Source organism: Apus apus, chromosome 14, assembly GCF_020740795.1.
Source record: "Apus apus isolate bApuApu2 chromosome 14, bApuApu2.pri.cur, whole genome shotgun sequence".
NCBI classification, from domain to species: Eukaryota; Metazoa; Chordata; class Aves; order Apodiformes; family Apodidae; genus Apus; species Apus apus.
In genome coordinates, this window is record NC_067295.1 from 781,987 (window position 1) to 798,563 (window position 16,577).

Here is a 16,577-nt window from a genome sequence, read left to right on the forward strand (position 1 = left end):
TTTGCTGTTGTATTCTCCAACAACAGTTAGATAGCCTTCCAGTGAATTATTCCTACCTCACTAAGATCCAGGCTCTGCTTTGAAATACATAGAGAACTACAAATATTAAGAAAACAAAATAACCCTCCCCCCCCCTTTAGATTGAGACTTGAGCTATTAAGAACAAAGCTCAAAGTGTCTCCAACACCATCAGCACCTGAGGCTGCAGTGCTTTCACAGTGAGATGGGACCTGTAGAGCCAGGCAAGGCTTCCACCCTCCCTATGCTACCCACAACCCAGACCAGGCACAGGCAGAGCAAACTATGCTTTTGCTTTGCCTTTCATTTACTGTAACTAGTTCTATCTAACACTAAGTCTTCCATCCCATTCCAGGATTTTTCCTTTTATTCTTTTTAGACATCTATGTTAGCTCATAGTAAGATGCTACTTAGAAATGTAATACAGACATGCCAGGGAACACACGAGGCTAAAAGAATGTTAACTTTATTTATGAACATGTGACTTGTGTTTATACACATGCTAGTAAACAAAAATAACTGTTTTCAAGAAATAAAAACCCATCTGAATTAGGTCAAATACTATAAACGTGGTTTACAGCAATGCATTACATTAACTACTCGGGTCACTGGGCCAGTTAAACTAACTCCAACTCCCAACGAGAGGCAATGATGTCCAAAAAGGAATTTGAACCAATCAGTGATAAAATTAACGGATGTCAGATTCAGACTTGGTGGTTTTAGACCTACACATAGAAGTTTTCAATTTTAAGCTGACGGCAGACCATTCCATGGGAACCAGAGGCTGCATTCTTCATAGAACACAGACCCAGAGTTCTTGAATTTCTAGATTAAGTTATCCTAACAGCTTATTAAGTGATCACATCCAATGATCCAGGGTTAGTGTAATGCCTCACACCAGTCTACTGAAGAAAAAGCAGTTATACTTAAAATAAAGATGAAAAATAAAAAACACCAAATAGTAACTTTTATACCGTAAGGACTATTTGAAATGCGCAGTTACATAGAGCATTCAACCCAAGTGGCAAATCAAAACCTGAAGAAAAATGCTGTCCCTTTTCCAAACGTCAGTTCAAAGTGGTGGTATACTAAAGAAAGGCTGAACCTTTGGGAAACTCAAGCAGCATCCAACCCTGAAGTTACCCAGATCCAAAAATGTACTGCAGGCAGAAGAAAAATAAGTGTTTTACCCACAAATGCACCAGGCTCTACTAACCTTGTGCCAAAATTTGTATACTGGGTTTTACGTGTTTTTCATTTGCAGACAAACTATTAAACTAAACTGCTTCAGCAGATAAAGTGGGAAGATCAAATGCAGAACTTTAGAATACCACTTTGTGTAGCAACGACAGTTAAAAGTCACAGCAATCTACTAAAAACATTTATGTACTCAGAGGGGCCGAAACAGTATCACTTCAATTATACAGTTTTTGGAACAAATACCCAAGTATTTAAGGACGTGGAAAGGAGTCATTTAGCTGCACAGAACAGTCCTCAAAACACACGGGATATGTTGGTTTTGGTATTTGTTTGAACCCCAAGTCAAAAGCAAGAAACAGTACCAAGTTTAACAACAGTGGTTTCTCAGTGGTTTTTGATAACATTTTCAAAAACCACTAGGCAAAAAAAAGTATTTAAAAACAAAAGCTAAGTGATACAATGTGAAAATGGCAAAAAATACACTCCAAACAATTTTTATTGCAAGAAACAAAAAGCACACAACAACCTATACAAACATACATATCACTAGCTATAGACAGACAGATGTAGAACATGGCACCATGTTCAATTGTGCAAACCTTGAACCTACGTGATCTAAAAATGATCATACATTATCTGTACAACACGAAGTCATACAGGAAATACTCTAGCATATTCAATATGAAATACAATGCATTACTAGGCACAAATACCGATATTCACATTAGAACTGTGCAAAGGATGCCATTAATTAGTTTTTACTATGCTGAATCAAATACATTGTATTTACAACATATACTATATTTTAATGGAAAATATATTAAGTTAATGATTGGAAAATTAATAAAAGGCTACATCGTTTAGAATTAAGTGCAGTGTGTAGAAAAAAGTGTGAGATTGTGTTTTTACATACTGCTTTGGATGTTCCACTCACTGGCTCAGTTCGACTTCTAGAAGGAGAAATAAAGGTGATCAGAATTTAAAATAAAGCACGTGTACCCAACATAATGCAGCGAAAACAGATGATAAACCCTCAACATCAAAACACAGTGATCTGGTAGTTTAGCAAACGCAGAGTTCTATCCACATACATAAACTGTTCTCTCTTGGTACATTCAATGCAACTGAAAAAACCCCAAAATCACTTTTCTACTTTGTCACAAATTACTCTTAAGACTTACAGATATAGAACACAACAGTGCAAAAGGAAGTCCTCGGGTATTTTGTCTCTTGTATGTAAGTATCAAAATAGTAAGTCTGTACTACCATTTTCTGATCTTTAACAATCAACCACCTAAGTATGAAGGCAGCTTAAGCCAAGCTGTATGACTTTAGTATTACAAATAGGTACCAGACACAGCACCTTAATTTCTAAGGAAGAACAGTGATAGTCTAGACACTTTGAAGTGCAAGTTTATTTAAGTGAAAAAAAATCACTTATCGGACAGAAGTACAACATAAAAATGTCAGCAGCACAGTCTTTAGAATGGTGTTTCTTTGTGGAAGCCCAAGCACTGTGTTCAGACATCTACTATATTTGGGCATGAAAGTGCCAAAATACTGAATGTGTTACATATGCTATATTGACTAAAAATAGTAGTAGAAATGTCACCTGAAAGCAGTTTCTAGGGTTTTGTGCGATTTAGGAGTCCTGTGACAAAAAAAAAGGTCTTAATTGCCAGAATTTGCTTTAAGATAATCTTGAAAATGCTACAGTATTTTAGGAAATATTTTTTACATTTGAAAACTTGCTGAGATTCCACATACTCATTGATCTGTATCTGCATGCTGCTCCTCATGAATCAGACATGCCACCACTGATATAGTTAACAAACAATTCACACATCATCCAAAGTGTCCCATAAGCAGAGGCAATTCAAGAGCTGCTATGGAATTCACTTACAAAGAAAAACGCTTCTTCTTCCTGCCACTGCTAGAGCAATACCAGGCACACAATTACAGCCCCACACCTCCTGAAGATGAGGATGTACAAGGAAATACCTTAGATTACCACATAATGGCTTCTTCATACAACTACCTTGATGAACACACTACAAGGCAGGCAATGCCTTTCTGAAGTCCTCTCCATCATTAACCCATACACTCATCACTCCCAAACATTAAACACTCTGCCAGTTATTTCTGCAATGTTTCCAGCTGAAGGAATAGAAAGCTGATCTGCCTGCTTTGTTTTCACGTTAGAACTGCAGTGCTTTCCTTATCCACACATATAGGTAGGTATTCATTGATCTTTGATGCCAGCACCATGTATCCTCTCACTTTAGGGCAGCATTACAATAGCAGGAGAGGGGCCATCCAACTAGAAACAGAGGATATGCTGACCAGACAGCATGAAGCAAATATATTTAAATTAACCCTCAAAAAGGGCCATGTTTATAAGCACAACACTGTGGTATCCAGAATTACTAGACAGTGCTTGAAAGCCCTGCAACAAGTACTGCAGTCACATGGCCAAAATTTACATGCAGAGCCACCTAAATTCAGCTCTTCTTGCTTCCAAATGCTTCATGGGTACCAGGATGCTGATGTACTGTTTGTTCGAGACACACCATAACTCAGCTGTGTATTTATTGAGAACTAGCATTAGAAAGACACGGCAAAACCACCAGTCAGTAATACCTGATAACTGTGGTAGAGAAGCATATCTTTAAGAAGGCTGGAAAACATGGCTATTTAAATAATGCTAATGCAGCTGATACAGAACTAGTCTGTATGAATAAATAAATTATGGCAATAATCCTATAGTCAGGATTGCATCTGAACAGCTGTAACTTAAATCAACAACCTGATGCTCAATCAAATTAAAACCTGGAGCAGAGGTATCAGCTTTGGGTAAAAACAGAAAAATAACCAGTAACATTAGATAATGTGCTAAACTGCTTAATCAGTTTCCAGATTGGAAAGGATTAACTGCTCCTTCATCGTACTCTCACAAAAGGCAATATACTTTATACGCTTGTCAAGTTCTCTTGCCTGAAACAGACATTATCTTTAACAAACTAACAAGAATCAGTTACGAAACTTCTTGTCTGCATGGTTGACCAGCTGGCAGCCTTTATGCAAAATCCCCAAATTTGGGCTGTAAAAATACCTGCCATATCCTGCCCCCTCTACCCCAAATGCAAGAAATAACCAGACACTGAAAACCAGACTCTCCTGAGATGAGAACATTTACACTACAAAGTGTATCTGTCTTTACAGACACATGGAATCTCTCCACACAGAGGACACAGAATCTACAACTTGGGTCTCAAAAATCAACTCCAAGAAAAACCCAACAAAATAACTTTAAAGTTACCACTGCTGGAGTTTTAACCCCCTGTCCCAAGCAGCCTAAATATTTAAGTTTATCTTGGGACAAAACCATAAAATCTACCCCATTACAACAAAAATTAACAGCAGCTTCAGACAGAATCTGAATGCCTCTGCAAACTAGCAACAATAAAAAAAGTTATCACACTGAGACCCCTCAGGAAAAATGCAATGCTTTATGGGTACTTACATAACATATGTTTTGCTGGTAGCTTTAACTCCCCCAATAGGTATCCTCCTGACAATTACCGACGAGTTCTTCGGAATCAGGGCACTGTCATCTGTGTATTCTGAAAACAACATAAATACAGAAAAAAATAAGTCAATTCATAATAATGCTTTTTAATATGTAATTACATAGAACTTAAGATAATGCCTTTGCAGATCGTGTGTGTATATATATGTATTATATGTAACACTACACTTTTCTCAACACACTAATGGTGCATTTCAAGAAATCTTCAAGTTTGAAAATCAAATGCAAACAACAAAATCTTTCTTTTTTAAAAAAATTTGAATGCCAATAACAATATGGTCTCAAAGGTCACTAAAGAAGGGTCTGCTAATGCATGAGGTTCTTTCCTAATCAAGCTGAATTGCTTTTGCTTGTTAGGCTACAAAGCTAATAGAGAAAAACAAACCACAGCCAAATCTCCCCTGCACAAACCAGATTCTGAAGTCTGCCCAGCAAGGCCTGCAACACAACAGGCACTTGGCTACAGACTGAAAACTCTGACATGGCTTTCAGAGCTGTTAACACCATTCACCAAGGCTGCTGGTGCTCAGGGCTGGCAGGACACAGCAGAGAGCCTGCTGCCATCTCTGCCTATTGCTGGAGCTTAATCCCTCAAGAACCATGCTGCTCAGTGCCTTACGTTTACATGGAAACGAAACTGGCAGTGGTACAATCTGGATCACAGAAACTGTGGGTGTTTTCTGAGTTTGTTTTCATAAGTAGGGCAGAATTGGCTCAAACTAAAGTGGTAGCTCCTCTCTTAAGCTAATCATCTCGTTTGAATTAACCAAAGGGCAATGAATTATTTCCATCACTTTTCCACACAGAAGAGAGAATCAAAATTACCTCTGAAGAAATCCTTGAAAAGCTTTTTGAAAGCCATGCGTGCCTGAAGCTGCCCCTGGTTTGCCTTGGCTTACACACCATCAGAGCAGGGAAGCTATCTCACCTTTTATATAAGGCCCAAACAAAAAAAAAACAACACACCTACCTGAGACACTTAGACTGAGTAAGCTTAAAATGCAAAGATCTCTCCATGAGAACCTGTTTGGTTTTTTTTTTGCATTGTGCTTTCACAAGCTGGATATTACTAAATATTTTAAAGCACTATTAGCAGCCATTCCCTGTAATCTACCTACTGCTTTAAATATTAAAAGCCATTACCTTTGCAGACCAAAACAGAACGATGATGTGAAAACCAAAGATAGTGTGTATCTAGTCAAGCTCCACCAGGGTGGTTTTGCCCAGTGAACACACACAAAATACCACTATTTCACTATTTAAGCTCCATTTTTCAGTATATTATTGCTACATCTCTTAGATCAAAACACACCTACCAGAAGACATAGTTTCAACCATGAAATTAAAATTTTACTTCTATTACCAAATTACAAAATGCCTTTTCAGAAAACTGAGGAATCATTTAGCTGAAACTAACTCCTGATCTTCTCAGAGAACTGAACAGCAAGCCTCCTCTGGACTTTAGAGTAGCTTCAAGGTGTCAGAGAAACAATGAAAACAAACTTTAACGGAAGTGGTATCACAGAAATCAATCCCTAGAGCTCTCTTCTCACAACAAAAATCTAACCTTTTTACACAGCCATCTTTCCAGAAAGGCCTGGGTTGGATTTGAGGGAGAAGTACTGAGGTGCAGGCAAACACTAGGTGATCAGGGCAGCTGTAGTTCTATAAGCCCAAAGCAGCTGTTTCTACCTGCCTGATAGACAGCATATTGAGATGTGGTGCTGAGTGACATGGCTGAGTGGTGGACTTGGGAGTGCTGGATTAATGGTTGGACTCAATGAGTTTAAAGGTCTTTTCCAACCAAAACAATTCTATTCTATCTGGTCCAGATCACAAATCACTGGACTGAGACCTCAAGAGATACAGAATGAGCAACAGCGGATCCAGAGGAAGGCAGCAGTTTGTTCTGCCTGTGCCAAACTGAGGATTGGGGTAGTTCTGCAGAAGATGACAAGTGGCAACACCTTTCCTAGAACCAGACTGCATTTACAAGGCCAGCAACCAATGCATTTATTCATGAGTTCTGCAAGCCTGCAGAGGTCAGTTTGAACATGCACAACACATGTATGAAGCTCTTTTAGTATCTTGTGACAGCTCACTGAGCATTAGAAGAGAAGCATTAACACCTGACCAGCCCCTGCTTTTGTGTATACGTGTACAGACAGATGCTTGTTTTCAGCTGGCTTGTGAAGCGCACAGTGAAGAGAGCTCCAGCCACCTTAAAAGTCAAATCAGTACACATTTAAATCAGTCAGCTGAAAAATAACAATAGCTTGGTGAAGTAAAGGCTTTATTTGTGTAGGAACTTATCAGGGCACCTATTTGTACTTGGTACTTGAAGCATCCCACTAGCTCGGTCACCATGTCAGAGAATTTGTGGAATAGTGTTTACCTACAGCAGGGCACACTGCTGAGCTAGTTCAGCCCTGTCGAGTTACTGATATTTACATGTATCGGATGCCAGCTTAGACTGAGCTCTCAGACCAAACGGGATCTCTCAGCAGGAACCTGTTCCTCATGGTCAGCAGAGACCTGGCAGCTACCAGGATCTGCAAAACAATGTCACTGTCTCATCCCATGACTGTGCATCTGCACAGTGAGCAGTGCCATGATGCTCATGAAGGCGACTTTTCACATTTGTCCAAAGAGAGCTCCAATAGAAACACTCAAAAAAGCTGGAGGTAACAACAATGTTGATTGCTCCTCCCTTAGAGCACAGAACTATTTATGGCCAGTGATGGACAGAAAGCAGCTACTCAGCTTTTAGCAAATCTAACCTGTGATTAAAACAATTATTGCATTAGCTCAGAAAGCTTGCAAAAGCAAAGGAAGACATTATATTAAAGTCAAGAGCAGAAGAGACATAACAGCCTAAAACTTGCTGCATCTATCCTACAATAAAATAGTGTGCTTGGAAGAGTCAAGAGGAAATATTTCAAGAAATTAACAGGGACAATTTAAGCAAAAGATACTCTGACTGCTGCCTCACACTGATTTTGGAACCTTAGACAACTGCAATAGTGCTCACAGCCTTCTTCATGAAAAAAAGTCCAAAAAGCTCAGGTCAGGCCCTGAAGTTTATATTGCTTCATAGTTAATGCACAATTTTAGGCTCCCATGTTAAAATAACATGTAACTCTGAAAACCTGCTAGTTCTAATGATTTGTCACGTTATAAACAAGTTTCTCAAAAGTGTTCCTACTTTATGGACTGCTTTAATCCACCATTTTGAGTCTGACAGCACTGCAAGAACATCTTAGCACCATCTAGAGAAGCATTTTCACCCAGATAACAACAGTACACTAGCTCATCAGACCACAAGCCATCAGAAGGCAAGTCTGTATGGAACTACAAAAACAAGCCTCTCTTAGGCTGAGATACCTTGCTAACCGTCTGTTATGCTGCTGGGGCAAGAATCTGCAGAGTAACTCTGAAGAACACATCTTCCCCTAGTACTTAAAAATACACTTTCTCATTAAGTTATTTTTGTTTTTAAACTCTGTTCTAGCCAACACCGCTGGCACACTGTGACAAATCAATCACCTGTGTAGCTGGCACTGGAAGCACTGCCTTGAAACATATTAAGAGTCTGGAATATGATTTCTGGATTATCAGATTCCACCAAAATTGGTGACTCCTGGTCTAGTTTATTCCTTTATCTTCTGAAGGTGAGCTTAAGCATCTACATTTGATTAATAGAAACTGAAATTCGTGGTTGTGCGTAAGAGCAAAAATTTGGCACAGATATATATTGCACCACAATGTATTCTCTGCCTTGCTCTGAAAGCCACTGGGGGATTTTCACACTTGCGTATGGAAAACACCTTTACAAAAACTTCAGTAAGCATCTGTGCCACTAATACAATACTTTATACTCATTTTACTAAGGACAAAGTGCAACACAACCTGCCTAAAGGAGAATCTTGTTGCTGCTGAACCAGAGTGATGCTCTTTGAAAGATGATTCCTTCTTAAACTTCAGCTTTAGGCAACACGACAACTAAGAACCTAGAGAGGCAGATGCTTTTTCTTCACTGGACACTGTGCAGGAAACCAAAGCAACGCACTCTACAACACACTAGAACTAACTGTTAGCATAACACTCACCAGGGTATTGTATTTATGAGTGTATTTTTTCTTCTAAAAACTTTGCTTCTGTTCCTCACCTGCTACGACAGAATCCATGTGTTTGGCCTATTTCAAAACATTTTTTCTTCTGGTGATAACAACTGTGCTCCATTGCAGTTTATAACCACCCAACAATCTGGTTTTAAGGCTCAGTTTTACACAGACCCAACTAGGACAGGAGTGATGCCAGCCAGCTGCCAGCACTTGTGAAGCCAAAAGCACATGTGCAGCTGAAGATCAAATTTAGACTATTCAGCAGCAAAGCCCCTACAGCAAATTAAACATCTTTTCATTAACTTTTGGTATTTTTTTTCAATACTACTAAAAAAAAGCAAGTATTCTAAAATGTATCTGCCCCTCAACATGTCAAGCAATTGAATGGCATAGCTTAGACCCCTAACATTGCACTGGGAAGTCTCTTCACAAACATCCTTCTAAAAATAGCTTTAATATCTGTGGACAAACAGGGAGCTTTAGACCCAACCACTTTCAAGGTGAGGGCTGAAGCTCCATTTAATGCAGTGCACATATTCTTCTGCTTAAGTTGTAACACATGAAACAGGAAGACGAAAAAAACCCCACTAGTACCCATTTTAAAGAAAAGACTGTTCTAAGTGTGTCACAGAACCACAGGAAAAAAAACAATGTTTAAGAAATGAAAACACTTCACAATTCATGTCTGAGAAGTCAGGTGCCATAGTCTTTAATTCCATTCAAACTTATCAAGATGGCAGATTACCAAACTGAAACATCACACTAAGAAATACAAAACCATTATTGTCTGAGAATCAACCAGTTATTAGATTTAAGAGAACTTACCAGTTCTCTAAGAACATTTATTTCATATATTCACCATACATGCCATGAAACTTCATTACTGACATAACTGAGACACAGCACCATGAAAAAAAAAAAAAAGGTGCGAAATGAATGATAAAATGATGCTCAACAGCATCAGAATGACAGTATCTTTGGTGTATAAGTTACATTAACAAGAAATTCCAAACTATAATTTAAATACAGAGAACAGTCATGTGCAGGATGGCTTTAAAGGGTCTGCACAAAAATGTTGCTAGTGAGCAGTTTCTGCAACGGGCACAAAACCAGTTTCCAATGAATGGGGTAAAGTTAGGAGACAAAATTAAGTCACCAAAGCCACTTTTTTTTTTCATTGAATTAGCTATCTGTTCTATTTCTACCACTTTCAGCTTTTTCCAACAGATTTAAAAGAAATCTGGCAAGCTTGTTATTGTAAGATATCCTCCCATATTTCCCTATCGTTTTACCTAGAATTTCAGGAAACCTACACTTTTGTATGCACTGTATGTCGCACATCAACTCCGAATTCTTCTCCATCTAGCTCCACGACTAGAACACAGATCCATCAGAACAGCCACTGCAGAAGAGCAGCTCTGCGAGGCCCCCCACACCAGTCATAGCTACCGACCACAGACGAACCGCATTATCGCCTCCCACCACGCTTAATCCCCGGCGTCGCTTGCCCCCTCGGTCCCCCCGTACGCCGAGATGGGCCCGGGGCTGACTCACGCTACATGGGGACAAGCCACAAAGGGCAGGCCGCGCTGGGGCGGTCTGCGAGGCCGCCAGCCCGGGCGCTCCCCCGAGCCCCGCGCCCGCCGCCCCCACGCACCTTCTTTGGTCTGGGCGTTGGTGATCTGCAGGTCGCAGTCGGCCGCCTTCAGCTTCTCCCGGCCCATGATCTGTCGCTTTAAGTCGCACAGGGAGATGTGGAGGCCGTCGAAGGTGACCGTATCATAGTTGAGCTTGGAGGAGAACTTGTAGTGGACGCACGACATGGTCGGGCCCAGGCGGTGCCTGCTCCGCGACGGCGTCAGCGGCGGCCTCCGCGCCGGGCAGGGCCCGCAGCGGCGCGGGGAAGGGCCCGCCGAGGGGCCGAGCACGCAGCGCGGGCTGAGCTCGAGCGGGCGGCGCTCAGAGGCCGCGGCGCTCCGCCATGGGCAGGCCCCGCGGCCTCAGGCAGAGTCGGCTGGCGGAGGCCTCAGGGCTCCATCGCTGCCAGGCCCCGGCCCCCGCCCCCGCAACGACTCCGGCCCGCGGCCCTCAACGCTCCAACGGGGCCGCGGCGGCGCCCGCCCGGCTCCTCCTCGCAGCCCGGACGGACGGGGAGAGGCCCCGCGGCCCGGCTCGGCCTCCGCTGCCGCCGCACACGGCGCCGGCCCCGCCGCTCGCGATGGCCGCCCCCGCCCCAGCGCCGCGCCGAGGGGTTTCCCGGCCGCCAACCGCACGGGCCAGCGCGAGCGCCGCACTGCGCAGGCGCAGCGGCACACCGCGCCCGCGCCCCACGTGACCCTGCGCATTACGGCAAACGGCCCGTGTCACGTGGGCACGGCGGCCCCGCCCAGCTGTGCCAACCGCGCGCGCCCTCTGGCGGAGAGTCCCGCATCACCCGGGGTCCTGCTGCCCCGCATCACCCGGGGTCCTGCTGCCCCGCACCGCCCGGGGTCCTGCTGCCCCGCATCACCCGGGGTGTCCCTGCTACCCCGCATCACCCGGGGTCCCTGCTGCCCCGCACTGCCCGGGGTGTCCCTGCTGCCCCGCACCGCCCGGGGTCCCTGCTGCCCCGCATCACCCGGGGTGTCCCTGCTGCCCCGCACCGCCCGGGGTCCCTGCTGCCCCGCACTGCCCGGGCTGTCCCTGCTGCCCCGCACCGCCCGGGGTCCCTGCTGCCCCGCACTGCCCGGGCTGTCCCTGCTGCCCCGCATCACCCGGGGTCCCTGCTGCCCCGCACCGCCCGGGCTGTCCCTGCTGCCCCGCATCACCCGCTGTCCCTGCTGCCCCGCACCGCCCGGGGTGTCCCTGCTGCCCCGCACCGCCCGGGCTGTCCCTGCTGCCCCGCATCACCCGCTGTCCCTGCTGCCCCGCACCGCCCGGGGTGTCCCTGCTGCCCCGCACCGCCCGGGCTGTCCCTGCTGCCCCGCATCACCCGCTGTCCCTGCTGCTCCGCACCGCCCGGGGTGTCCCTGCGGCTGCTGCCCCCCGCGTTACCCCCCGGCTGTCCCCACCGGTGCCAGCGGGTTTGCCGCGCCGCGAGCCGGGCACAGAAGCGAGTGACAGCCCCGTCGGTGCCTGCAGCCCAACACACCCCGGGGAAACACGAGGGGCTGGGTCTCCAGAGCGGTCACAACGACCGGGAGCCGATTGCAGGCGGACTGGGTATTTTGTCACTGTCAAAGGGAAGGATAGTTGGTCCGGACTAGAGATGAGAAAGAAATTAGTGAGAACAGGGAAGAGAACTTGGGGAGCGGGAATAAGGAAATTAAATGCTGGGTGTCGACAGCAAAATAAACCACATGAGGACAGAAAAATAATTACCATCTTTTAGCTTTCATTTTGCAGGCAATGACTGAAACTTAAAATATCTATTAATGTTGCATTATGCAGATTATTGCTTTTTAGTAAAGGAGCTATTTGTTACTGCCACAATTGTATGATGCACACTTTCTTTTCAGTCATCTAAGTTTTTTAGAAGATCAGGTAATTCATACAATGTAAGTTTCTGTATTAATCCTAATTTTTCCTTTACCAGTTACTTACCTACTAATACACTTCAGGCAATTACACAATTAAAATTAGTCACCTTATTGTGAATTTCAAATTCTTTTTAATGTCACGATGGCCCCCCCAATTGTTTCACAGTATGTACTGGTTGCACGTTCAGCCCATTCATTCTCATTTACAGAAGACAATCTTTCCCTTTAAAGATATTTCTTTTCTAGTCTTCTGGCTGCAAGTCTGCACGGAGAAACCTCCTGGCTGGCAGCTGGTGCAGTGCTACCGGGACAAATCCGTCCAAAGACCAGCACACTTCTAAAGAAAATATAGTGAAGACTAACAGGCTTGGTAAAAACAAACAAACAAACAAACAAACAAACAAACAAACCCAACACTTCTCAGCAGAAGTTTTAGGCTGAGAAACCTCTGGTGTCTGAACCCAGCAGTTAACATGGAGGGATTTCATCCACTCGGGGGAATAAGGAGCTGCGTGGGCAACGGGCTGTCAGGTGGGGGGGGGGGTCTCCAAACTACACAGGCTCTGCAGAAAACAGTTTGTCTCCTTTAGGGAGGGGGGAGGAGATTGTCTTCGGTTTAACTCTCAGCAATTAGAGGACATCAGCATGCCCAGATGTCCGTGTTTTAAGCAGCTTCCACACCAGCCCGGGCTGTGCCCGCGACCACCGCCCGGCCCCGGCCCCCCGGGGCTGCGGCTGCTGCTGGCAGGCAGAGGACACCCGGGCTGGGACCGACCTCCCTTCTCCATAAACCTCAGAGCAAACGTGTCTCAGCAGCGTTTGTGCCAGCTCAGCACATCGTGTCCTGTCCTAAAGCGGTGGCAATGACTCCTGGAGCCTCAGGACCTGCGCACAGCCAGGGGACAAGCTATCCCGGGTGGCCTTCACCCCTCCCAGCCCTTCACAGCCCTGCCCAAGGTGAATGCCCTTCCAGGGTTCAGCAGAATCTGCTGGGTTGCTCCCTCAAGCATTTCATCCCAAGTGTCCTGGCCTGGCAGTGACCTGCAGCTTGAGCTGTGGAGCTGGTGCTGCTCACGTGGACTGAACAGGACCAAGGATGCTCCGGAGCAGCCACGCTGCAAGACTGGGGGGAGTAGCCTTTGCCAGGAGGGTGGTGAGAGCAGCTAAAGCTGCCAGTCTGCACCCAGAGGAGGATGTGTGACCAGACCCTGACTCTGGGAATACTGCCCTGTCTGTACTAATACAAATTTGACTTCCACGAAAGGCTTGATCTACCTGTTAAACGACGCTTGCCACACTCAACAGAAATGCTCACCAGCAATTAGCTTGCTGTTGCAGCATATAAGGAAGTACTCTCAATTACCCATATTCATTACTTTAAAAACCAAATCAGGAACCTCCTAGGGAGGCAAGGAAATACCCCTTGGCTTCCTGAGACCTGGGTTGGGTTCTGAAAGTTTTTCAAAAAAGAAGAGCAGGTTAAGGCTTGGTGTTTGCTGCACACCTGCTGGCATCAAGACTATTTGTGTAGCTTTGAGTTACTTCTGTAACTGTTAACTCTTTTGCTTCCAAATGCATTCAGCAGTCAATTGTTCTCCAAGTTCTGCAAAACAACCTAAAATGTAAGTTACCCCAGTTTTGACGCCACTATTTTAGGTCATACTCATATATTAGTTAAAAAAACAGCAATAAAAAGAAACTATTTGCTTTAAAATGTAGTTTCAGTACTTCACCATGACAGATTGTTAGGAGCTGTGTAGGGAACTTTAATTCATTTACCACTTTATTGATTCAGAAGCAGCTTATTTCCATACAGCTCTGCTGTGCTGGACTGGACACTTTGTGCTGGGAGAAGCTGCCTGTGCTGCTTTCATTCTGAAATTCGGGGGGCTGCCTGAGACAGAATTGCTCCTGAATGTTTGCAAAGTACCTGCTGAACAACTGAAAGGTACAAAAGAAAAGAAAAAAACCCTAAAAACCAGAAAGGACAAATTATTTCTAATAGCTCCACCCTAACAGCAGGTTGGCACAGGGGGCAGGTATGGATCTGCTCTTCAGCAGCAAAGACTTCCTTTTTTCCTTTTCCTTTCCTATTCCCTTTCCCTTTCCTTTCCAGACTTTACCTGGGAGCTCTGTGCAAGAGAAGAGGACCTGGCACTGCCACAAGCACCCAGGAGCCATCCAAGAGCCCAGATCACTGCCCCAGAGCTGCTGGCCCACCTGGCCAGTTTTGCTGGAATATCCACATTGCTCCATAAGTCACAGCTCCACAGCCCAGTGTCAGCAGTCCAGCTTCTGAGGAGGCACAGCTGCTCTGAGCAAGCCATGGTTAAAGCTAAGCTTTAATTAAGAATGACAAAGTCATTAATACACTTAAAAACCCAAACCAAAGTGAACACCAAAACTCCAATTCTTGTCTGCTCCTGCTCTCTTTTCCTGCCCTCCTCCACGCTCCATCTATGTACCTCAAACACACCATTCCTCACCACCACATCACATCAGCTTATTATCATTGATAAATTGTTACATTTTGAGCAAAATGATAAAATCTTGGAGCCTAGAGGGTGGTAAATGAAGGCATCTAATTAAACAAGAGTAATACCATGCAAACGTCTGCACTTCTGCACTGCTGAGTGAAGAAAGGACCCAGAGTACCAGCATCTGCACACAGCCTTTAGGCACATTAGAGTAGAATCATCCTGGTTGGAAGGGACCTTGAAGATCATCAAGTCCAACCATAACCTAAATCCCCCTACCACAATTTAATTTACCAGTTCAGTGCTTAAATCATATCACTAAGCACTATATCTACATTTCTTTTAAATACTTCCAGGGATGGTGACTCCACCACCTCCCTGGGCAGCCTGTATCTTTACCACTGTAAACAGAAGGAACTTTATCAGATGGAGACCTAAGCTAACCAGAACACATCCTCTTGTTTTTAATACATCTCCTGTGCCATTGTTCTGATTCAGGACTGAAAAATGGTGTGAAATGTGCCGGTCTGAGAGCCCTGCTGGGGAACTGGGAATCCTGTAGTTTTTCTCAGAACAATACAGAATAATTATGGAATGAAGTAGAATTCTCCTTTTCTGTGTCTTGCCAACATCACTAATTGAACCCTACTGCTGAGAGAGTGAAGAAGGAGCTGGCTGTGACACTTGTAACTATGCCTGGGAAATGACCACAAGCTCCTTTTACCTCACAGCTGCCCAGCAGCTGGCCCAGCCTGGCCACTGTCTACTGGTTTGAGCTCAGAGTAGTTAGCCAGATGTGGGACCTGGTTTTGCTAAAGCTCCTGGGAGCCTTCTCATCCACCAGGACCTGCCTGCCCTGCCCCAAGCTGCCCAGTTACTTTTTGATTAAAAAAAATCCATGACAGCTGCAGGACAATCCCTTACAGATTGAGATCCGTCTGACTCATTGGTAACTGCCAGGGCTGCACCAGCAGCCAGCAGGTGTGTCAGCAGAGCAGGAGCCCCTCACCCAGCCCAGCATGGAGCCCCTCACCCGGCTGCCAGTGCTGGGATGATGGATCAGCCTCCTCCATCACCACACTCCCATTGCTCTGCTGATCTATGGCCTCTGGGGTGGCACTGGCTGGGACAAATGGGCTCGGGGGCCCAAGTAAGGTGATATTTATTATTTTAAATGCTAATAAATATTGCAAATATGTGTGAGGAAGTGTTCTGCAATTTATAAAGTTGAGGAACTGCAATTTATGTTCTGCAATTTATGAAGTGAAAGGGAGAAGAAATAATTAACATGCAAAGGAGAGGAACCTAATGATCCTAAGTTACTGAACAGCAGTTTGATTTCACAGGGCCATCTTTGCTCTTTTTGGCAATGCCTCATGTATTTCCCAAGATTCACGAGAGATTTAACTCTCCACAGAGATCTGGAACTGTTCATGCTGATCACCAAAAATGCTCAGATGTTTTGGGATCACTTGTCCCTACAACTCCTTTGCAATGGAGCATGTGAATGAAAAAGTGCAAATCCTCTGCTGAAATGTGGCCTCCCAGGCAGAGGGGAAGAGCAGATGCCCAGTTCTGCTCACATGGGCAGCCCCCACTCAAGACCCCTCTGCAACAGAAGCTGGTACTGGAGCACATGGGTGCTACCAAA

At 44.8% G+C, this 16,577-nt stretch overlaps 1 protein-coding gene across 6 annotated transcripts in view; it reads right to left on the reverse strand.

Moving 5' to 3' along the window:
* RBBP6 (RB binding protein 6, ubiquitin ligase) overlaps nt 1-11,186 on the reverse strand; it is a 29,175-nt gene extending 17,989 nt beyond the window's left edge. For 4 of the 6 annotated variants that reach the window (XM_051631800.1, XM_051631798.1, XM_051631801.1 and 1 more), the window contains exons 1-4: nt 10,589-11,186; nt 4,742-4,841; nt 2,831-2,869; nt 2,132-2,168 (exon numbers count right to left, since the gene is read on the reverse strand). In XM_051631800.1, coding sequence (XP_051487760.1) covers nt 2,132-2,168; nt 2,831-2,869; nt 4,742-4,841; nt 10,589-10,754 — 342 coding nt within the window. In that variant the 5' untranslated portion in view covers nt 10,755-11,186. The remainder of the gene's footprint in view (nt 1-2,131; nt 2,169-2,830; nt 2,870-4,741; nt 4,842-10,588) is intronic. The other 2 variants (XM_051631802.1, XM_051631797.1) reach the window with 1 other exon arrangement.
* Nucleotides 11,187-16,577: the final 5,391 nt, after the last annotated feature.